At 40.5% G+C, this 19717-nt stretch overlaps 1 protein-coding gene across 2 annotated transcripts in view; it reads left to right on the top strand.

Moving 5' to 3' along the window:
* Positions 1-19717, top strand: part of LOC138824777 (E3 ubiquitin-protein ligase RAD18-like) — a 74372-nt gene that overhangs the window by 48892 nt on the left and 5763 nt on the right. For both annotated transcript variants that reach the window (XM_070019010.1, XM_070019009.1), the window contains exon 12: positions 12057-12119. In XM_070019010.1, the coding sequence (XP_069875111.1) occupies positions 12057-12119 (63 nt within the window). The remainder of the gene's footprint in view (positions 1-12056; positions 12120-19717) is intronic.

The raw sequence follows: 19717 nt of genomic DNA, 5'->3' as shown, positions 1-19717 counted from the left end.
TGTAGCACCTGGTGATTTCACAATTCTATTTCCCATGTATACTGAGATGGTGCTGGTGGTCCATGCCTATAATTCTCACAGTGGCAAGCTGGGAGCGGGGAGTGTAGTGCCTTGACCACAGAGTGACTGTTTTCCACGTTCAAGCCTTTGTTTAGGTCATTTTTCTAGAGTTGGGAAAGAACACAGGATGGGAAATGAAATTGATAGTGACTTGTATGGCCATACCAAATCAAGAAATGGGGTACTGCTATGACAGGATCTCTAGAGGTCATATTATTTCTCCAGTTATGCCAAAAGATAGTCTCTTTTTAACTCCTTTGCCTACACATATAGTGCACAGTCTTTTTTTCTCTTTTTACAAAATAATGGCCTGCAGAGTCTTCTAAGCTGGAGCAGAACTACAATTCATTTTAGTGTGGGGATGAAGCTGCCTCTAAGGTTGTAATCAATAGCATCTTTTCACTTAGTCCTCAATAAAAATGCATTGCCCCCGGCTTGCCAAAACTTGGAAAACAAAAGCATTCCCTTCTTGGTTAATAAGAACAATAAGTTAATTTACAGAAATTTGGACAGGCCTCTTGAACTCCCAGAAATCATCTGACAAGAAGCTATGTAAAAATCCAAAATTATTATTAATTTATCATCTGTTTCCAAGCTGGTAAGAGAAGATCAACAAAATAGTAACAATTTCAATTCTAAAAGATACCCTTACAGGAAAAAAATTAAGTTGGCAATAAAACGCACTTTAATTATTCATATTGAACATACCCATTGAATCTGAAAACAAGGTTATTCTTAGTTGTTCATCTACCACTTTATGAAAGCTTGAATACCATTCTAGCACAAAGAAAACCAGCCTCTTTTCAACATGATAATAGTCAGGTCGACATTCTGTATGATGAAAATTCTCACAATGTTTCCGTGCACATTAGGCCTACAGCAGCATGACTCCTCTCTCACAGAAAGTATTTTTATATGGAAAAATAGTATGGTTTTCCTGTTTAATAAAGCCCATTGGGTGGGGTGCTGATGGCTCACACTTGTAGTCCTAGCTATTCAGGAGGCTGAGATCTGAGGATCACAGTTGAAAGCCAGCCTAGGCAGAAAAGTCCGTGAGACTTATCTCCAGTTAACCACCAGTGGCACTGTGGCTCAAATGGTAGCGCACTTGCCTTGAGCTGAAGAGCTGAGCAGGGACAGTGCCCAGGCCCAGAGTTCAAGCCCCACGACCGACAAAAAAAAAAAAATCAGTGTGTCTGGCCATACATCTGTTTTTTAGAAGCATGTGTTTATAAATGATTAGCACTAAGTTATCGCTGGCTGATAAAATTGTAGAAGTTTATTCCTCTGGTTTTTCTTTCACAATAAACCCACATAACATGTACTTTTAAAAAGTACTTTAGAAAATTTAGGGCTTTACAATGAAATAAAAAATGATTAGAAAAATGGAAATTTTAATACAAACACGATACTTCAATGTATGTAAATAATAAGTATAGTTCTAGAATTAAAATTCATAATTAGAATTTATTTCCCACAATGGTTAAGTAGTAGAAGAATGTACAGCTTATTTACCAATTACTACACCTTTCAGAAATTACAAGATTGTACAAAATCTCAGCAAAGCCACTTGAGTGTACTGCCTCAGTTCCCTTTCCACTGAATCTTGACTAGTACAGAAACAAAACTTAGAGAAGATAAACAAAGATGACATACCTCTGATATGCTGTGATTTCACTAGAGAAATTCGATTTTGATTGGAGGTGGGGAAAGAAAGGAGTCCCTGTCCCACATTCCTGGAGAGAGAGTGGAATTGGTTAGAGCAGATGTGGGGTGTCTGGATCCCTCTCTATGCCTGTATGTTTCCTGTCACACCAGCCAGTGTGTGTGTGTGTGTGTGTGTGTGTGTGTGTGTGTGAGAGAGAGAGAGAGAGACAGAGACAGAGACAGAGACAGAGACAGACAGGGAGGGAGGGAGGAAGGGAAGGAAGGAAGGAGGGAGGAAAGAAAGGAAGGAGGGAGGGAAGGAGGGAGAGAACCTTCTTCCCTTGCTTGCTCACTCGGGTGTTCCTGGCCTCCTCAAACTCCTTTAGTTCCTGGACATTTAGTTTTGATTTGTGTTTTTAATCATGATAGCCCAGGCTCTAGCACAGCTCTTGCCCTTGTTGGGTGTAGGTAGGACATGCTGCCCTGTAGTCTCTCAGAGGAAAGGAAACCTGCCTTGGCTTGACAGAGGAGATGTAGGAGAGGGGTGGCAGGGAGGCTTCTCAGATGGGCATCCAGAAGGATGAGAAGCTTATGAGTAAAGCAGTGGAATGCGAGAGATGGAGAAAATCAGTGATCAGGGCAGCAGGAAACAGGGAGAGAATTGTAGACACCGTTGATACACAGATGATACACAGATTGCAATCAGACCACCAAAAAAAAAAAATCCAGACTTTTTAGTGGTAGTCCAGGGGATTAAACTCAAGATCTCATGCTTGTTAGGGCAAGCATTCTACTATTTGCACAACATTGCTAGTCCTTCTTGACTTGGGTTTGTTTTTCAGATAGGGTTTCATGCTGGTTGGCTTTGGGCTACAGTTCTCCCACCTTTGCCTCCCAAGTAGCTGGGATTACAGTTGTATACTACCATGCTTGGAGAAAGCTAAACTTTTTTTGGCGGGGGGGTCTGGTCATGGGGCCTGAACTTTGGGCCTGGGCGCTGTCCCTCAGCTCTTCAGCTCAAGGCTAGTGCTCTACCACTTGAGCCACAGCGCCACTTCTGGCTTTTTTCTTTTTGCTTATGTGGTGCTGAGGAATTGAACCCAGGGCCTCATGCATGCAAGGCAAGCTCTACCACTGAGCCACCTTCCCAGCCCCAGAAAGCTAAACTTTTAAAAGTGCATTTCTGTATAATCTATCAGATGTTCTATGATGTGAATTCTATGATAGGAATTCCTGCCCCGTGTGCTTGTGTATTTTTAGCTTGATTCATAAAACTGAGATGGGATTTTGACTGGTTTAGAATTCAGTTCATAATAGAGAAAAGAATGAGTGCTTTGAGAAGACTTAACTCTGACGGAACTGCCCATTCCTTCTAAATATTGGATACATAATAATTATTTTGGGTCAATATTCCCAGACCCTCAAAGAAAATAAAAAACCAGGATCATTTTGTTCTTGTTTTGGTGACTAAAATTGGGTGGAATAAACATAATTTACAATATAAACGCTTGGGATTTTGTGTTTTAAATTGGTTAATCAAGACAGCATTGGTTACAGTCACCTTAGAAGCGATTCAAGTCAGGCCCCATCCCATTTCATCTCGTTTGTGGTTTTATTTTTTTCCTCCGAGACTAAGTATCTGATACTTTTTGCTCCTTGGCTGGTGCTCTACCATCTGAGCCAGGCCTCCAACCTCCCACTGGTGATTTTAAATCAGAAGACCAGATGTTACAGATCTCCAGGTTTTCCCCATGCATTGTGTCAGGATTAGGATTTTTGTCTGGCTACATTTTAGATGATCATTGCTTCCTGCAATAGTGAATTAGAACGACCCTGAGAAATTCCAATTGCCTGTTTCCATTCTTGTCCTGTGATGAACAGAAAGCACTCCATTCTCACTCTCTGAAATGTCATCTCAGAAATCTCTGGAGTATTCATTTGCACATCTTCTCTGTGCTCTGTGCTCCCAACCCAGGTACATTCTGGAACATGAGTACCTAGAAAATTGCTGATTTTGCTCACTCCTATTGATTTTACCATGTAAGTGGAGTGCATTGTTCTTGTATCTCAGAAGAATTCAAGTGTTACAGGATGATGGGTTTCTCTTGTAGAGGATTTTTTCCCCCTTTTCTGTTGATTCTGCAAAGCCCATTATAGCAGCCTTTAAGATATCATTAACATGTGGTTTTAGTTAAGTGCTGTTTGTTTCATGAGTACATTTTACTAGAGCCATTTATAACTTGTTTGTTACTGGGTATAGGTGATGGAACACATTAAAAAAATGTCAAACATCAAGATCATTAAAAGTTTGGGGAAATAACAACTTTGGAGAGATAATTCTTCTAATACACTTTGATCCTTTAGTCTTCACACTTCATTTCATGTGGGAACTGAGTCTAAAATCTAGTCACACAGGTGAGTTTTGAAATTCTTGTGCTTTTTGCACAGACTTTCAGATGGGAATTTTATGATCTGAACTTTGGTGGATGTAGGCATCCTGAGGAGCTGTATTCTATAGATGTTGGCCTTTCTAGGTGGAAGGCACCTGGTTATAGCACCGGTGTCATAGCCAACCCTGCCATCTCTGTCTCAGAGGCACTTGTAATCAAATTAAGGCTTAAGTGACAACAAAAATTCAACTTTGGAATGCTGCTTGTTTTTGTTTTTGTCAGTTGTGGGTCTTGAACTCTGGGCCTGGGCACTGTCCCTGATCTCTTCAGTTAAGGCTAGCGCTCTACCATTTGAGCCACAATGCCACTTTCAGTTTTTAGATAAGAGTCTAATGGGTGTTCCTGCCTGGGCTAGCTTTCAACTGAAATCCTCTGGTCTCAGCCTCTTGAGTAGCTAAGATTACAGGTGTGAGCCACCAGTGCCTGATGCTTTTTTTTTTTTTTAATACAAGTTGTTGAACCTATTGTGATTTCTTTTAGTGTTTGATTTCTGTTTGCATCAGTCATTTATACCATTGATAGCTGAAAAAGCTATTTTATTCTCCTGCTCATTTAGCTCGAGAGCTTGAAGCTCTGAATATTTCGGTAATTCAAAAAAATTTCATTTCATCAACTTCCAGGGTCGGATTCTTCTTTTGTTTCTTAGGTCAGTTTGTAAGTTAGCTGCAAATACAGATATTTAATTCTGCTTCAAACTTGAATTTTTCCTGAGAGCGGGAGGGCTCCACTATTTGGAAATAATTTAATGTGCTTATATTTCTGTTCAAAAACACCCCAAACATTCCTATACATATTTTTATGAGAATTTAAAGTCAATGGTCCAGAAAGAGCGCTTCTCTCTTTAATTGAGTGGTCTAACCTTTCTCCTTGGCACTGGTAGAAATCAATAACGTTTTAGTATTGCTGGGATCCACAGGTATGCTCTAGTTGGTGCCCTGGGCTTCAAGGGCTGAGGCCTTAAAGTAAAGCTGTATGTTTGCTGAAGTGTAATTGAATGAATAGAAGAAATATTAAAAGTATCAAGTTTAGCTGGGCACTGATGGCTCACACCTTTACTCATGAGGCTGAGATCTGAGGATCAGAGTTAAAAGTCAGCTGGAGCAGTAAAGTCTGTAAGACTCTTACCTCCCATTAACCACCAGAAAACTGGAAGTGGCACTGTGGCTCAAAGTGGTAGAGTGCTAGCCTTGAGCAAAGAGCCACCACTAGTTAGATCAATATAATATGAAGGACCGGTTTTGCAACTTTAATTTTTCTGAGCCTTTCTCTCTCTGTCAAACTGGGAGAAAGCCCAGGGTGCACCTATGAATTAAAGTTAATGCGTATGAAGTAATTAACACAGTAGTTGGTAAAGGTAGATGCTCAGAAAATGATTTTTTTTCTTGTTATTCTCACTGAGTGGTAGTCTTTTTAAACCTAAAATGTTTAGTATTACAACTAAAATATATGGAGCTGTTGGACATCCTATGGAACAGATTAGCAAGAACAGCCGTTTGAGGAAGAATTCATAGTAGTGGGCAGCTTTTGTTTAAGTATCATTGTCTGGTAGGCTTTGTAGACTTTCCATCCATACTCAATGATCTGTCCTGTAGTTTTTATTTATTTATTTATTTATTTATTTATTTATTTATTTATTTATTTATTTATTTATTTATTGGGTCCGATCATGGGGCCTGAACTCGGCCTGGCTGCTGTCCCTTAGCTCTTCAGCTCAAGGCTAGTGCTCTACCACTTGAGCCACAGCACCACTTTCAGCTTTTTTCTTTTTGCTTATGTGGTGCTGAGGAATCGAACCCAGGGCCTCATGCATGCAAGGCAAGCGCTCTACCACTGAGCCACCTTCCCAGCCCCAGTTTTTTTATAATTTTATGTTGCATATACTCAGTTGTACTCAAAGAGTTGCACTCTTAGGAGAAGAGATGGAGGGGGTTGAGGAGAAGAGATAACTATTAGAGAGTAGAAAAGTTCTACCTGTAAGTAATTTTTAATCCACAGAATTTTATAGCAGATGCTTGCATTTTTTCCTAGCCCGCAGTACCCTGCGTACCTCTTGTGCTGGATAAATAACAAGTTCTGATGATTTTGCACCCTGGTGTCATAGAAACAGTGGAAATCAAAGACTAAAGTGGTGCACACAGTGACAGCTTTCCTAGGGCAAATTGAAACATAATGCTGAGGCAATTATTTGGGTAATTCAAAGTCCAATCTGTTTCATGAAAATGGAACTGGCAATTGTTGAACACTTATTGTGTGCCATGCTCTGGGTTGAATATTAAGTCTTGTATTGCTTCATTTAAAAGATATCCCTGTAAGGTGTGTGTATTATTCTGACTTTGCATATGAGGACACTGAGAGTTAGCAAGGTTATGTAACCTGTCCATGGTCTCACACAGCAGGTGACAACACACCTTAATGTTGACGCTAAAATCCTCACAGCCTCCAAAGGTGTTTGACATCTTTTCAGCATTCTTTTTTTTCTTTTGGTAAGTGGAGCTTTCTCACATATAATCTATATAAGATCCACTCTAGCTGGGCACTGTAGGTAACAGGAATGAGCTTCATGCCTATTATCCTAGCTACTAAGGCAGCTGAGATCTCGGCACCTCAGTTCAGAATCAGCCGGATAGAACCAGACAAATAGAAAATATTCTTATCTCCTGTTTACCTGCAAAAACCTAGAGGCGGAGGCATAACTCAAGTGGTAGAATGCTAGCTAGCCTTGATCAAAAAGCTGAGTGTGAGTGTGAGGCCATGAGTTCTAGCCTCAGTATCAGCACATACATACACAAAAGCAAACCAAGATGCATTCTGGCTTGGACTGATGGTGTTAGAGAGCCTGATCTGAATGCCCCTCCCCAGGGGAGCTGTTAGCTTTTATGTGTCAGAACTCACGTTTATAGAACTTCTTAAAATTTAATGATCGGGGGAAGGTGGCTCATTGGTAGAGTGCTTGCCTCGCATGCATGAGGCCCTGGGTTCCATTCCTCAGCACCACATTACACAGAAAAAGCTGGAAGTAGCACTGTGGCTCAAGTGGTAGAGTGCTAGCCTTGAGCTGAAGAGTGGAGGGACAGTGCCCAGGCCCAGAGTTCAAGCTCCACAACTGACCAAAAACAGAGAAGGTGAAGTTTATTCTGAAGAAGTTCTTTGTTCTAGGTTTAAAAGTTGTATTTGCTTGGGATTGTGAATGCTAGAGTGAGTAATTATCTTTTTTTTTTTTTTTAACAAGACTTGAAAGTATTTTAAAGGAGTTTTTGATCTTCAGGACATAGTAAAATTACTAAGACTTCAAAGATTGCTCAAAAGGAAGAGATCTGTGAGTGTTAATTTTAGAAACATTGGATGTTAGGCCCAGTAAGTACTCTTTAAAAAGTCCTATTTAATTTCAGGAATGTGACTGTTGAGTAGAATATAGCTGAGTACATTGTGTTAAAAGAGTTGAACAAGCCAGGCACTGGGGCCTCACACCTATAATCCTAGCTACTCAAGAGGCTAAGATCTGATGATCACCATTCAAAGTCAGTGTAGACAAGAAAGTACAGGAGCCTCTTATCTCTAGTTAATTACCAAAAAAGCTGGAAGCGGAACTATAGTTCAACTAGTAGAGCACTAGCCTTGAGCCAAAAAAAAAAAAAAAAACCAACCAAAAAACAAAACAAAAAACCCACAACAACTCAGGGACAGAGCCTAGGCCCTGAGTTCAAGCCCCAGGACTGGCACAAAAAAAAGGGGGTGGGTGGTTAGAAGTTCTAGAAGTTCTGTAATGTAGCAGAGCATTGTATATATCAACTCTTAGAACCTCAGTGGTGACTAGAGTTGAAACTGCAAGCATAACAGGTCATCTTGTCACTCCATGGCAGGTAAAACTTGGACTTCCCACTTGGACTGACACAATGACAGTCCACTGGTTGCTTTGGTGATTTTTCTGGTAGTGCCTGAAGTGTAGTAGATAGAAGGTCTTTGGGGAACCACCAGGCGGGCTGGGCAGTGGCATTAAAGGCACAGAGCAAGAGGAGAGTATAGGCAACTCTCAGTGTTTTTGTGAATCTCCTCTACTGTCTATTTCCATTGAGGCAGCATACCAAAAACCTCTTAGGCTTATGCCACTAATGTGCAGCAGATATTTTCCTTTAACAAGTAAGTGATTTGTACAGGTGGGTTGAAAGCTTCTAGGCAAAGTGATGAGACTTTAGGTGACAGGCATGACTGTCCTGCTTACTTAGCTAAGTAAGCCTTCCTGTTAAAAAAAGGAAAAAGAAAAGTATGTATGTTAGGGGAGGTGCTGGCAGAAGCTGGCTTTACTCTTTTTCTGGTTGTGTGACGGGATCCAGGGTCTACAGCCTGGTCATCTAAGCTACCATCAGCCTAGCTTAGGAGTTCCAATCAGTTATAACATCGCACAGGCCTGAGGTCACAGGCCTATGGTTCCTACCTTCTCATTCAGAAACACGGGAGGATGGTAGTTGGCTACAAGATCCTATCTGAAAAACAACTTAAAAGCAAAATGGGTAGGTGCCTGGCTCAAGTAGTAGAGTACTCATCTAGAAAAGAGAGAAAAATGTTCATGATCCCTGGCTGTAAAGGAAGTGCAAATAAAATCAACCCTGAGATACCACCTGAATTTACCCCAGTAAATCCAGCCAATGACAAACGCTGGAGGGAATGCAGAGAAAGAGGAACCCTACTGCATTGCTGGTGGAAATGTATACTAATACAACCACTTTGGAAAGCAGTCTGGAGGTACCTCAGAAAGCTAAGTATAGACCTCCAGTATGACCCAGCCATACCACTCCTAGGTGTCTACCCTGAGCAACAGGAACCAGGATGCAAGGACCCATGCATCTCCATGTTCATTGCAGCACTGTTCACAATAGCCAAGATATGGAAACAACCCAGATGTCCCACTACAGATGAATGGATCCAAAAATTGTGGTACCTATATATCATTTCTAAATGAACTCCATGTTCTTGACCACATATGGTGTATATATATGTGCACATCTGAGGGAAGTCAGGAGGAGGGCACAGAATCAGAAGGAAACAGGAAAATATACAATAGAGGGGCCAATCAGCTGCACTGGACATTGATGAAAACGAACTAAGCAACTCAAGGGCGGTGATGGGAAGGAATGAAAGGAAAAGAGGGAACAGCTCACACTAAGCAAAAGGAAAAAAAAAATGTACATATTACTGGATGTGGAAGAAATAGTTGAGTTACCAAAGCTCATAGAATTCACAAACATTATAGACTATGATAGTGACAATTTGCCTCGTGAAGGTTAAAATGTGTTTGTGACTGTAGGGATCACTATCCCACAATACTGTGAAATTTATGTAATCAGTTAACCTCAATAAAAATTATTTTAAAAAATAAGCTATAAATGGAAAAAATATGTGCTTGTACTGCAGCAGCAAAGATGTATGAACTAAGTATTACTGAAAATTTTTTTCTTTTGTCTAAGGCTGAAACTTGAACTTGTTATCTGATGCTTTCATCGCTGGTGCTCTACCACCTGAGCATTGACTCCAACCCCTTACTGAACTCATAATCATTTATCATGATCAATTTATCACTTTTTAAAAATCACTGTATTTTCTCAAGCCACAGATAATGAAAGCTACTACTACACATGCATTCTTTGTTCTCAAATGCCTGTGAACCACTGTGCAATGCACTTGGGGTGTGACTTTACCTCCACATAGGCCATTGCATGTAGGAATCCCCATCGGCGAGCCCTGCACGTAGCCCCTTGAGATCCAGGGAACTGGGGGAGGAAATCACTTGCATAAAACAGTTGGTATGGCCACTGTTGCTCTTTCCTATTCAGGCATTTTAGGCAGGTATTGCTTCAAAGTGGTTTGTCAGAAGTGGTTGAGAATGATCCGCTGTCACTTCAAATCTTCGGAGATTTTAAACTTTAGTCATTATAAGAGTAACATTTAGAATATGATTGATAGGTATGTGTGGTAGTTATAAGAGTAACATTTAGAATATGATTGATAGCTATGTGTGGTAACATTTATCTGTAATCCCATATACTTCATAAACAAAGTCCAGCAATAGTAATGAGGCTAAGTCTCAAAAACAAAATACTCTTTGTACAGCTATTTGAAGACAATGAGGAGAAGAAGAAATACAAATCTTAGTGCCTTTGCTTCACGCTTTGTAAGCCTAGCTACTTGGGAAGCTGAATTTGAGATGATTGCAGTTCAAGGCCAGCTCGGGAAGATAAGTACAAGAGATCTGCATTTCTCAACCCATAGCTCCTACAATAGTGCACACCTTTCCTCCCAAGCTGCTTGGGAAGCTGAGATTGGGGGGACAGCTGTCCTAGGCCAGCTCAGACAGAGAAGTACAAGAGGCTCTTTCCTACTGAGGGAAGATGGGTTCAGTAATGTGTTTCTGTGATCTGAGCAATGATGTGAATCCTAAAGTAGGCAGACTCCTAGTCCAGGTGTGCACTCAAGCAGGGGAATGATGCTCTACTCCTGACAAAACCAGTGAAGCCAGGTATGGTGGCTCAAGCTTATTATAGGAACTGGGAGGTGGTTCTCAGGGATTGGAGTTCAAGACCTGCCTGAGCATATAAAAAAAAAAAAAAGTGGGTGAAACTCCGTCTCATCCAATGGCTAGCTAAGGCATTACATGCCTGTTACTAACTAGCCACAGGGTAGCCCAGGGGCTGGGGTCAGCAAAGGCTTGCCATCACCAGCAACATGGGAAGCACAAATATAGGAGGATCACAGCAGATCAGCTGTGGTATAGATTGCAAATAACCAGTAGAATAAAGGGCTAGAAGTGCGGTTGAGCAGTTTTAGCAATATGGTGCCAGCTTAGTAACAAAACCCTACAGAAACACAAATGCCAAGTACAAAAAAGGGCTGGGGGTGTGGCTCAAGTGGTAGAGCATGTTCCTAAGCTTGGCTGAGGCCTTGGGTTTTATAGCTAGTACTGCAAAAAAGAAAAGATTGCATTAACATTTCCAAACCTTTGGTTCACACTTGGGGTTGGGATACCTCAGCCTTCTACACTGCCTGCAGAGTGAGAAAGGCTGAGTTGTTCCTACAGTGCCGTGTTATTTCAGGTCATGAGGTCTTGAGAAGAGGTTTTTTGATATTGGTGTACACATAGGCTTTCTAAAATTAAGTCATATTGATTTGGGTAAGAACAAGGTGCTTAAAATGATTTTAAAAACCTTAATTTTTTTCTTTTAAATAACACGTCTTCTATAAATCTGCTTTATATCCTTGCCAGAGATATAGGACTTGGAGCCAGGATGCATTTATAACCTATTTCCATTATTAGCACAGTTTGGATTAATTAGAATTTATTTGACTTTGGTTGCCAAGAGACTAAAAGCCAATTAGGAACTTATCTCTTGTGAATCTCGTTGCTAGAGTTGTTTATTTTTTTTATTTTTTGTTTTTTTTTTCCTATCTTTGTTTTTCATGGTGTTAGAGACTGAATAAAACACGATTTGATCTTTGGTTGATGTGTGAAATTTAAAAAGTCATGATTATTCAATTTAGGTAAAGTTTTTATATTGAGGGATTTATTTAGGCTTCTGATTTTTTTTCTTATTGAAAATTCCTTAAGGTTTTTTTATGCCTTTAATAAAATTGTATAATAATAAACCGTAAATATTGATGGGTTTTCATGCATGTGTGTGACTGTGACGCCATTCTCCCAGTCAAGGTAGTGAGCCATCAGATTCCTTCCAGATTCTTTCTGCCACTTTGTCATCCTTCCTTGCCCGCCCTGTTGTACCCACACATAACTACCACTGGTCTGCTGGTTTGTTTTTCTGTTCTTGTAGACTAGAGGTTTATGTTAGTGGAAAGTATACACACACAGCACACACACATTGTCTGGCACTACTGATACACATATTCTTTCAGTTCCAGTTCAGACATCATAAGAGATCTCCTGGAAGAAGAGGAGACCTGGGAAGCATCATATACGTGAGTTCTCATACTCAAGAAATAAGCTTATACTTTGAGAAATGCTAATTTTATGCTGCTGATTTTTAATCAAGAGAATATGTGTACTTTCTGATTTAAGCAATTGATAATCTTGTTTTGATATTTCTGTATAGAGATGGAATACTATTGGAACACTGGCTAATTAGTGAAATTGTTTCTGTAAGTCCAGATTATTTCTACGCATTGTTTAGTAGTTTGGCCTTAAATACTGGCTCATAACCATTAGAGAGCTTTAATAAAGAAAATAGAAGTCATTATATGGGAATCTTCGCACAAAACGTAGACATCTACTTATATTTGTACATGTTATTGTCATCTCTCCTTTTATAATTAGAGGCTGTCCCTCCTCCTACCTGAGTCTCATTCATTCCCTTCTTATTTCTATCTCATTCCTACTCTTGCCAGGAGCGTTGGCCCTCCTTGCTTCTTTTTCTTATATGGGCACTCTCTCCCTCAGCTGTGTCTTCACAATTAGCTCTCAGTATGCAGTGGTGTCCTCTGTACCTGCCATTGTATCCCTCATCCCTTCCTTAGTAGCTGATGTAGCATATTCAGCTAGCCCATCATTCTTCTGAACTAGTTTCCATTGAAAACATTGTAGATCCCATGTTGCTAACCAAAGGACATATTTTAGATCTCATCTTTAGCTCTTACACATTATACTACAGATCTCTTTACCTTCCTTAATGATCTGCCTTTATTGCTTTCTGAAACACCAACTCTGGTTTCCCTCTTGCTTCTCCCCAGCTACTTGTCTTTCTTTTTCTTTTCTGGTTTATCCTCAACCAGTTGTTGGTGTTGGTCAAGATTAAACTGATTTCCTCATAAGTTTATCTCTCCTGCCTACACCTCTTCTGAGCTCCCAACATGTATCTAACCACATACTTGATGTCTTCTCTTGGATACTTTTAATACCTGTTAAAACACAAAACTGAGGCTTGATGGAATCTAAGACAGGATAGAAACGTCCTTTTCCAGTGTTCCTTTTCAGCCAATTTCCTAAACCAAAGAAATTGCAAGTCTTTCCTGACATCTTGTTTTACTTTGCTTGTATTCCTAATCTATGACCAGTCCAGTAGGTTTTACTTCTTTTTTTGGGGTCCGGTCGTGGGGCCTGAACTCTGGGCCTGGGCACTGTCCCTTAGCTCTTAAGCTCAAGGCTAGCATGTTACCACTTGAGCCATAGCACCATTTTTTTTTTCTGCTCACGTGGTGCTGAGGAATCGAACCCAGGGCCTCATGCATGCAAGGCAAACGCTCTACCACTGAGCCACCTTCCCAGCCCCAGGTTTTACTTCTTAAATATCTCTAAAACCCATCAATTTATTTCCACTGCTCATCGCCATAATCCATGCTTCTAGCATGTCTTGATTGAACAGTAGCTTCTTAATTTGTCTTGTGTCCTCTGTCTTCTTCATATTCTGCTTACCACACTGAGGCTAAAGTGATCTTTTCAAAGTGTAAGTTTTATTAGTTATTCATCCCTCTGTGTTAATGATTTCAGTGACTTCTTATTCTTCTGGGAATTAAGAAGGAACTCTGTAAATAGGCTTCACATGCCCTTTGTGCTTAGGTCTGCTCTAGCCCCATGTCTGAAATCAGTAACATTTTTGAGATGCCAGCCACAGTACTTTTTCTCACCTAATGTTATTTGTCTTTGAAGCTTGGGAGAGGAGGTTATTCCTTTACCAATTACTTTGTCTTGTACCCATTCATGTTAAATGAAACCCCATCCCAGTAACTCTAACAAGCTATATAGCCCAGCATTCTTGAGCCCCAAGGCTATTCTTGATAATGATGACCTCATAGGATCATCACTGTGAGAGAGCACATCCCACCACTTAAGTGCTCATGGATAGAAAATGTTAAAGCAGAAAGAATGCAGGACTTCATCTAACCCAATCTTTTCACTTTATAGAGAACAAAACTTTGGAGAGTTCTGTTGACCTGACACTGCCAGGATCGAAGCTGAGCCCTCTATTTCAGCTGAGCATAAAACAGCTTCAGTTGCTGTGGTTTTTACTATGTGTGCTTATGCTGTAGCATAGTTTTAGAGGTAGAATCAGGTAATGCCTCTCAACAGTTTTACCTTCCCACCAAGTGTGACAGCTCTGTAAATACTCTCACTTGCTCTGTAAGGATTAAACTGGGCCCTTTAAATAATTTTCCTTTGCCAACTCTGTTGTTAAATGTTGTCTATTGAGGGTACCCAGGAAACAGCAGTAGGAAGGGGTTTTGCCTCTTGGTTCCCATGTGTTCACAGGCCTGCCTCTTCCCACACAGTGTCTCTAGAGTCTGCTGTAATGATCACAGGGAGGCCCATTGCTCCGCCTGCAGCGGATAGCCACAGCTGTGCGCTCTTCAGTTAGGCTCACATCTGTCTGGGTGGGAGGCAGGAACTCTTGAGGTAGTAGAAGTCGTACTTGTTCCTTTTTTTTTTTTGTCGGTGGTAGGTCTTGAACTCTGGGTCTGGGTGCTGTTCCTCAGCTCTTCAGCTCAAGGTGAGTGCTCTACTATTTGAGCTACAGTACCACTTCTCGTTTTCTAGTGGTTTATTGGAGATAAGAGCCTGGGCTGGCTTTGAATCGTGATCCTCAGATCTCAGCCTCCTGAGTAGCTAGGATTTTAGGGGTGAGCCACCAGCACCTGGCTTGTACCTGTTCCTTTTATCTTGCTATTTTTGTGTTCTACAGAGTTCTGCTTACTAGCTATTCCTTTGTTATTTTAATCCCTGTTATAGTTAGGAATTACTTGTATTAAAACTTTTTTCTTCAAATTATTGTGCCCTTTAATGAACCCAGACTGATAGAGTGTATGTATGAAAAGCTAAAGACTGTCCTAAACCGAGTGCTGCTTCACTTCTGCCTTAGTTAGTGAAATGAAGAATCACAGAACTAGCCCTAGACCCTAGGCACGAGGTGTGCTTCCTTAGGGGCCATCACAGCCAAGCTCTCAGGACCTGTGCAGTCCACCCCAGTTTAGATGTAATGTAGAACATTACCATTATTGTCACAGCTTCCTTCCTGCCTCCAAATCAGAACCCACCACCGACAAGCACTGTTCTGATTAATCACAGTGGGTTGATTTTGCATGATTTTAGACTTCATGCAAATGAAATCGTATGGTACACATACCTTGATGTTTTATTTTTGGCACTGTGTTATGTCAGTAAGCTTTTTTTCTATGATTGTGTATAACAGTAGTTTGTTCCTTCTCTTATATCTATAGCAGTGTTTTTTTTAATTGTGCAAAATAGTTACCATATAAAACAAGTATACAAAATAATAAGAAAATCCTTAGGACCCCAAAAAATATATGAGTAAAATTATAAAAAATGATCTTCAAAAAAGAGCTTGTTACCAGTCAACAAACAGAAGAAGTAGAATTCATTTTGACCAGTAACAGATACTCTTCTACAATGTTTATGGATGACTTCATAATAGCAGGAAGTCATAGTCACAGTCACAAGATGTACACTCTCAGCTTACTGAGAGAGTGTGTAAACCCACTCTTTGGCATTGCTTCTTATGGTGGGGTGGAATCCTCAGACCCCTTACTACACGTCCTCAGGTGATTCTGCTACATGCTAAAGTTTGTGAACCATTCATGCATAGTATTTTATGCTATGAATTTGTCTGTTTTGTTGTTGATAGATAAATGGTTTGTTTAGAGTTTAGGGCTATTATACATAAAATCCTCAAAAATGTAAATGTAGCCAGGCTCTGGTAGCTCATGCCTGTAATCCTAGCTACTCAGGAGGCTTAGACATAGAAGATTAAAGTCTGAAGCTAGCCTGGGCAAAAAAGTCTGAGACTCCATCTCCAAATAACCAGCAAAAGGCAGGCTAGAATTGTGGCTTAAGTGGCAGAACACCAGCCATGAACAAGCAAGTCAAGTGAGAGCATGAATCCTTGAGTTCAATCTTTACCTAGAGTACTATACACAAATAATAACTACAAAAAAAAAAGATAGCCATAGATGTCCTCCATATTTACTTCTGTTGAAATACTCCCAGAGTAATGTTGGATCCAAGGGTATACATAGGCAAGGGTTAGTAGTTATGGCCAAATATGTTTCCAAAGAGATTGCACTAGTTCAAATCTCTGTCAGTCCCGGAGTCCCATATACTTATCTGGTATTTGGTAATTTTAATTTTAGTATTTTTGGTATTTTTAATTTTAATCATTTTGGTGAGCTTCTACTATTATCTCATTGTGATTTAAATTTGCATATTTTTGGCCATATTGGATATGTTTTCTAGTATGGTAATAAGGGCATCTTTTTCCTATCCCAGGTTTTAGAGGGTTAACATTCAGTGTTTTGTTTTTTATTCCTAGGTGTTTTTTTTTGGGGGGGTGAGGGAGGGTCCAGTCATGGGGCCTGAACTCTGGGCCTGAGTGCTGTCCCTCAGCTCTTCAGCTCAAGACTTGCACTCTACCACTTGAGCCACAGTGCCACTTTTTTTTTTCTGCTTATATGGTGCTGAGGAATCGAACCTAGGGCCTCAAGCATGTAAGGCCAGCACTCTACCACTAAGCCACCTTCCCAGCCCATTCCTAGGTGTTTTGTTGTTGTTGTTGTTGTTGTTGTTTGTTGGTGGAGGCTTGAACTCAGGGTCTGGGTGCCATCCCTGAACTCAAGGCTAGTGTTTTTCCACTTAGAGCCTCAGATCCACTTCCCATTTTTGAGTGGCTAATTGGAGATAAGAATCCCATGGGGACTTTCTGCACAGGAAGGCTTTGAGCCCTGATTCTGAGATCTCAGTCTCCTGAGTAGCTAGGATTATAGGCGTGAGCCACCAGTGCTGGCCGTTCCTAGTTTTTAATGTGGTTGAATGTTGAGTTTTATCAAAGTTTTAAATTTTATTTGTAGTTCTGGGGGAGGAACTGAAGCATAGTAGGCAAATTCTTTGTTGAGTCCCCACTGCAGCCGTTTAGCCAGGGCTTTGAATACGTCTGTGGAGATAAATAAGGGATTTTTTCCCCTTTATTTTGTTTGTATGGTAACGGATTGTTTTTGTTTTTCAATATTAAATTAGATGTTATTCCTGAAAGAAGTCTAATTTGGAGGTAATGTCAGACTTAAAAAAATATATTGTTAGACTTGGTTTCTTAACATTTTGTTAAATAATTTCTTGCTTATTAATGTTGACAGTTTATCTGCGATTCTTCTCCATGAAATATGCTTGCCAGCTTTTGGCTCTCACTCAAGATTACACATTAGTTTTCTGGATGAGCCCTTTGCCCCATACATACCTTAGGAAACGGAAAGTACTTGCAGCAAGAAAACAACGAATTATAAAGAAGGAGGAGGGCTGGGAAGGTAGCTTAGTGGTAGAGTGCTTGCCTTGCATGCATGAGGCTCTGGGTTCCATTCTTCGGCACCACATAAGCAGAAATAGCCGGAAGTGGTGCTGTGGCTCAAGTGGTAGAGCACTAGCTTTGAACTGAAGAACTGAGGGAGAACACGCAGGCTCAGAGTTCAGGCCCTACAACCAACAAAAAAAGAAAAAAAAGAAGGAGGAGGAGGCCCTTAGAAAGAGCTTCTTCCTGTGGCTGGACCAAGAAGAAAAGTGGATTTTAAATCACCTATATCAAATGACCCAAAGAACTCAAGGCACCGTGTGTAAAGAACTAACAGAGAATAGGAATATAGTGAATCACCAAATGCAGAATGCTATTAAAGCAAAATAGATGTCTCTTTGGTTCTTTTTTTTCTTTTAATCACATTCTAGATTTGAAAGGTGTAAGAACTGATTTTAAAAAAATTCACCAAGTTCACCAAGGCTCAAAGCAAATTTCAGTAGGAGGAAGAGAGAACCATTAAAGTTGAAGATTGGTCAACTAATATTATCTACTATGAGAAACAGAAAATAAGGATAAAGAATAATAAATAGCTCCAGAGCCCATGGAACACCAGGCAGTAAGTATGTCAGCATAATGGTAAACCTATGGAAAAAGGATAGAAAGAATTTGTATACAAATAGTGGCTAAAAATTTCTTAAATTTAATGAAAAATATTACATATCCAGCTAGGTACCAGTGACTCATGTCTGTAATCCTAGCTACTCATGAGTCAGAGATCTGAGAATCTCAATTTAAAGTTTGCCTGGGCAAAAAGAAACAGTCCATAAGACTCTTATCTCCAGTGAACCACCAGAACACCAGAAGCAGAACTGTGGTTCAAAGTGGTTGAACACCAGCCTTGAGTAAAAAGTGCTCAAGGACAGTGCTAAGGCCCTGAGTTCAAGCACGCCCCCCCCCAACTGACAAAAAAAAAGAAACAAAACCACATACTCTACAATCCAAGTAACAGAAAATCAGGTATCCACACCATAATCTAACTGCCAAAAGTAAAGAAGAAAATCTTAAAAGAATCAAGAGAAAAGCAAACTCATAATCTATACATGATTTGGTAATTTCTTGGTAGAAACCATGGAGGCCAGAGACAATAGAAGGCCACATTCAAACCAAGTGCTACACTAAACATCAACCAAGAATGTCGTATTTAACAAATCTACCCTTCAAAACTGCAGGAGAAGCAAGGCGCCAGTGGTTCACGCTTGTCATCCTAGCTGCTCAGGAAACTGAGTTCTGAGGATTGTGGTTCAAAGTCAGCCTGGGCAGGAAAGTCTGTGAGGCTCTTATCTCCAGTTAATCACCAGGAAACCGGAAATGGTGTGGCTCAAAGTGGTAGAGTGCTAGCCTTGAGCAAAGAGAGCTCAGGGACAGCATCTAGGCCCTGAGTTCAAGCCCCATGATCTACCAAAAAAAAAAAAAAAAAAAGACCTGAAAACTGAAGGAGGAATAAAGAGATCAAGAGAAACAGCAGCTGAGTCAGTCATGAGGAAAGCTACCTTTGCTGAAAGGCATCTACATAACTAAAAGCAGCCTCAGTTTGTATCTATGTCTGTTGTTTTAAACCATTCACTTTGCAGTGACCACAGAATCCAGGAAAGGACTGGACTGATCAATAACATCTTTATGATAAGGCACTAAACTACTCCTAAAGTACAGTGGAGCCTGGCACCCTCCCTCCCTCCCCAAATGGACACCATTGCCTATGGAGATGAGATTGCTCCCTGTAGAGAACTCTGAAGCTGAACTGTGAAACCTGGAAACTGAGAGGTTGGAAACCTCTCTCCGAGTGATAGCACTCAGAATGCTGAGCTATGGAAGAGTTAAAACAGATAGCTCTTGAGAGAATGAAGAGACTGGGGTGTTACCCCTCCTCCTTTTTTTAGGCTGGCAGCTGTGCTGACCTTGTAGGCTGGACACAAAGACTTTGATTAACTTAACCTTAGACATTGTGTCTGGACTTTTCCCTGGGCTGCAGTCTTCTGTCTCAAAAGAATAAGGAACCAGTGTCTATCACAAACTGTCTTAGCTCTGATTGTAGTATTAATATAGATGCCTTACTTTTTGCGTGTATCCTTGGTAACCTTCCTTAGATGAACTCGAATATACTTGCTTGCAGGAACTCAGGGTGCAAGTGCTAGAGAGCCTTGGGACCCCTGGTCCCTGCTGATTATCATCTCTTATCGCTCTCTTTCTCTGCCTTTTCCAATTTTCTTTGGC

The sequence above is a fragment of the Dipodomys merriami genome, unplaced genomic scaffold (genome assembly GCF_024711535.1).
Source record: "Dipodomys merriami isolate MVZ:Mamm:240054 unplaced genomic scaffold, mDipMer1.0.p SCAF_13, whole genome shotgun sequence".
In the NCBI taxonomy this organism is placed as follows: Eukaryota; Metazoa; Chordata; class Mammalia; order Rodentia; family Heteromyidae; genus Dipodomys; species Dipodomys merriami.
The sequence above is the reverse complement of the archived record's forward strand: the minus strand, read 5'-3'. Positions and strand labels throughout refer to the sequence as shown.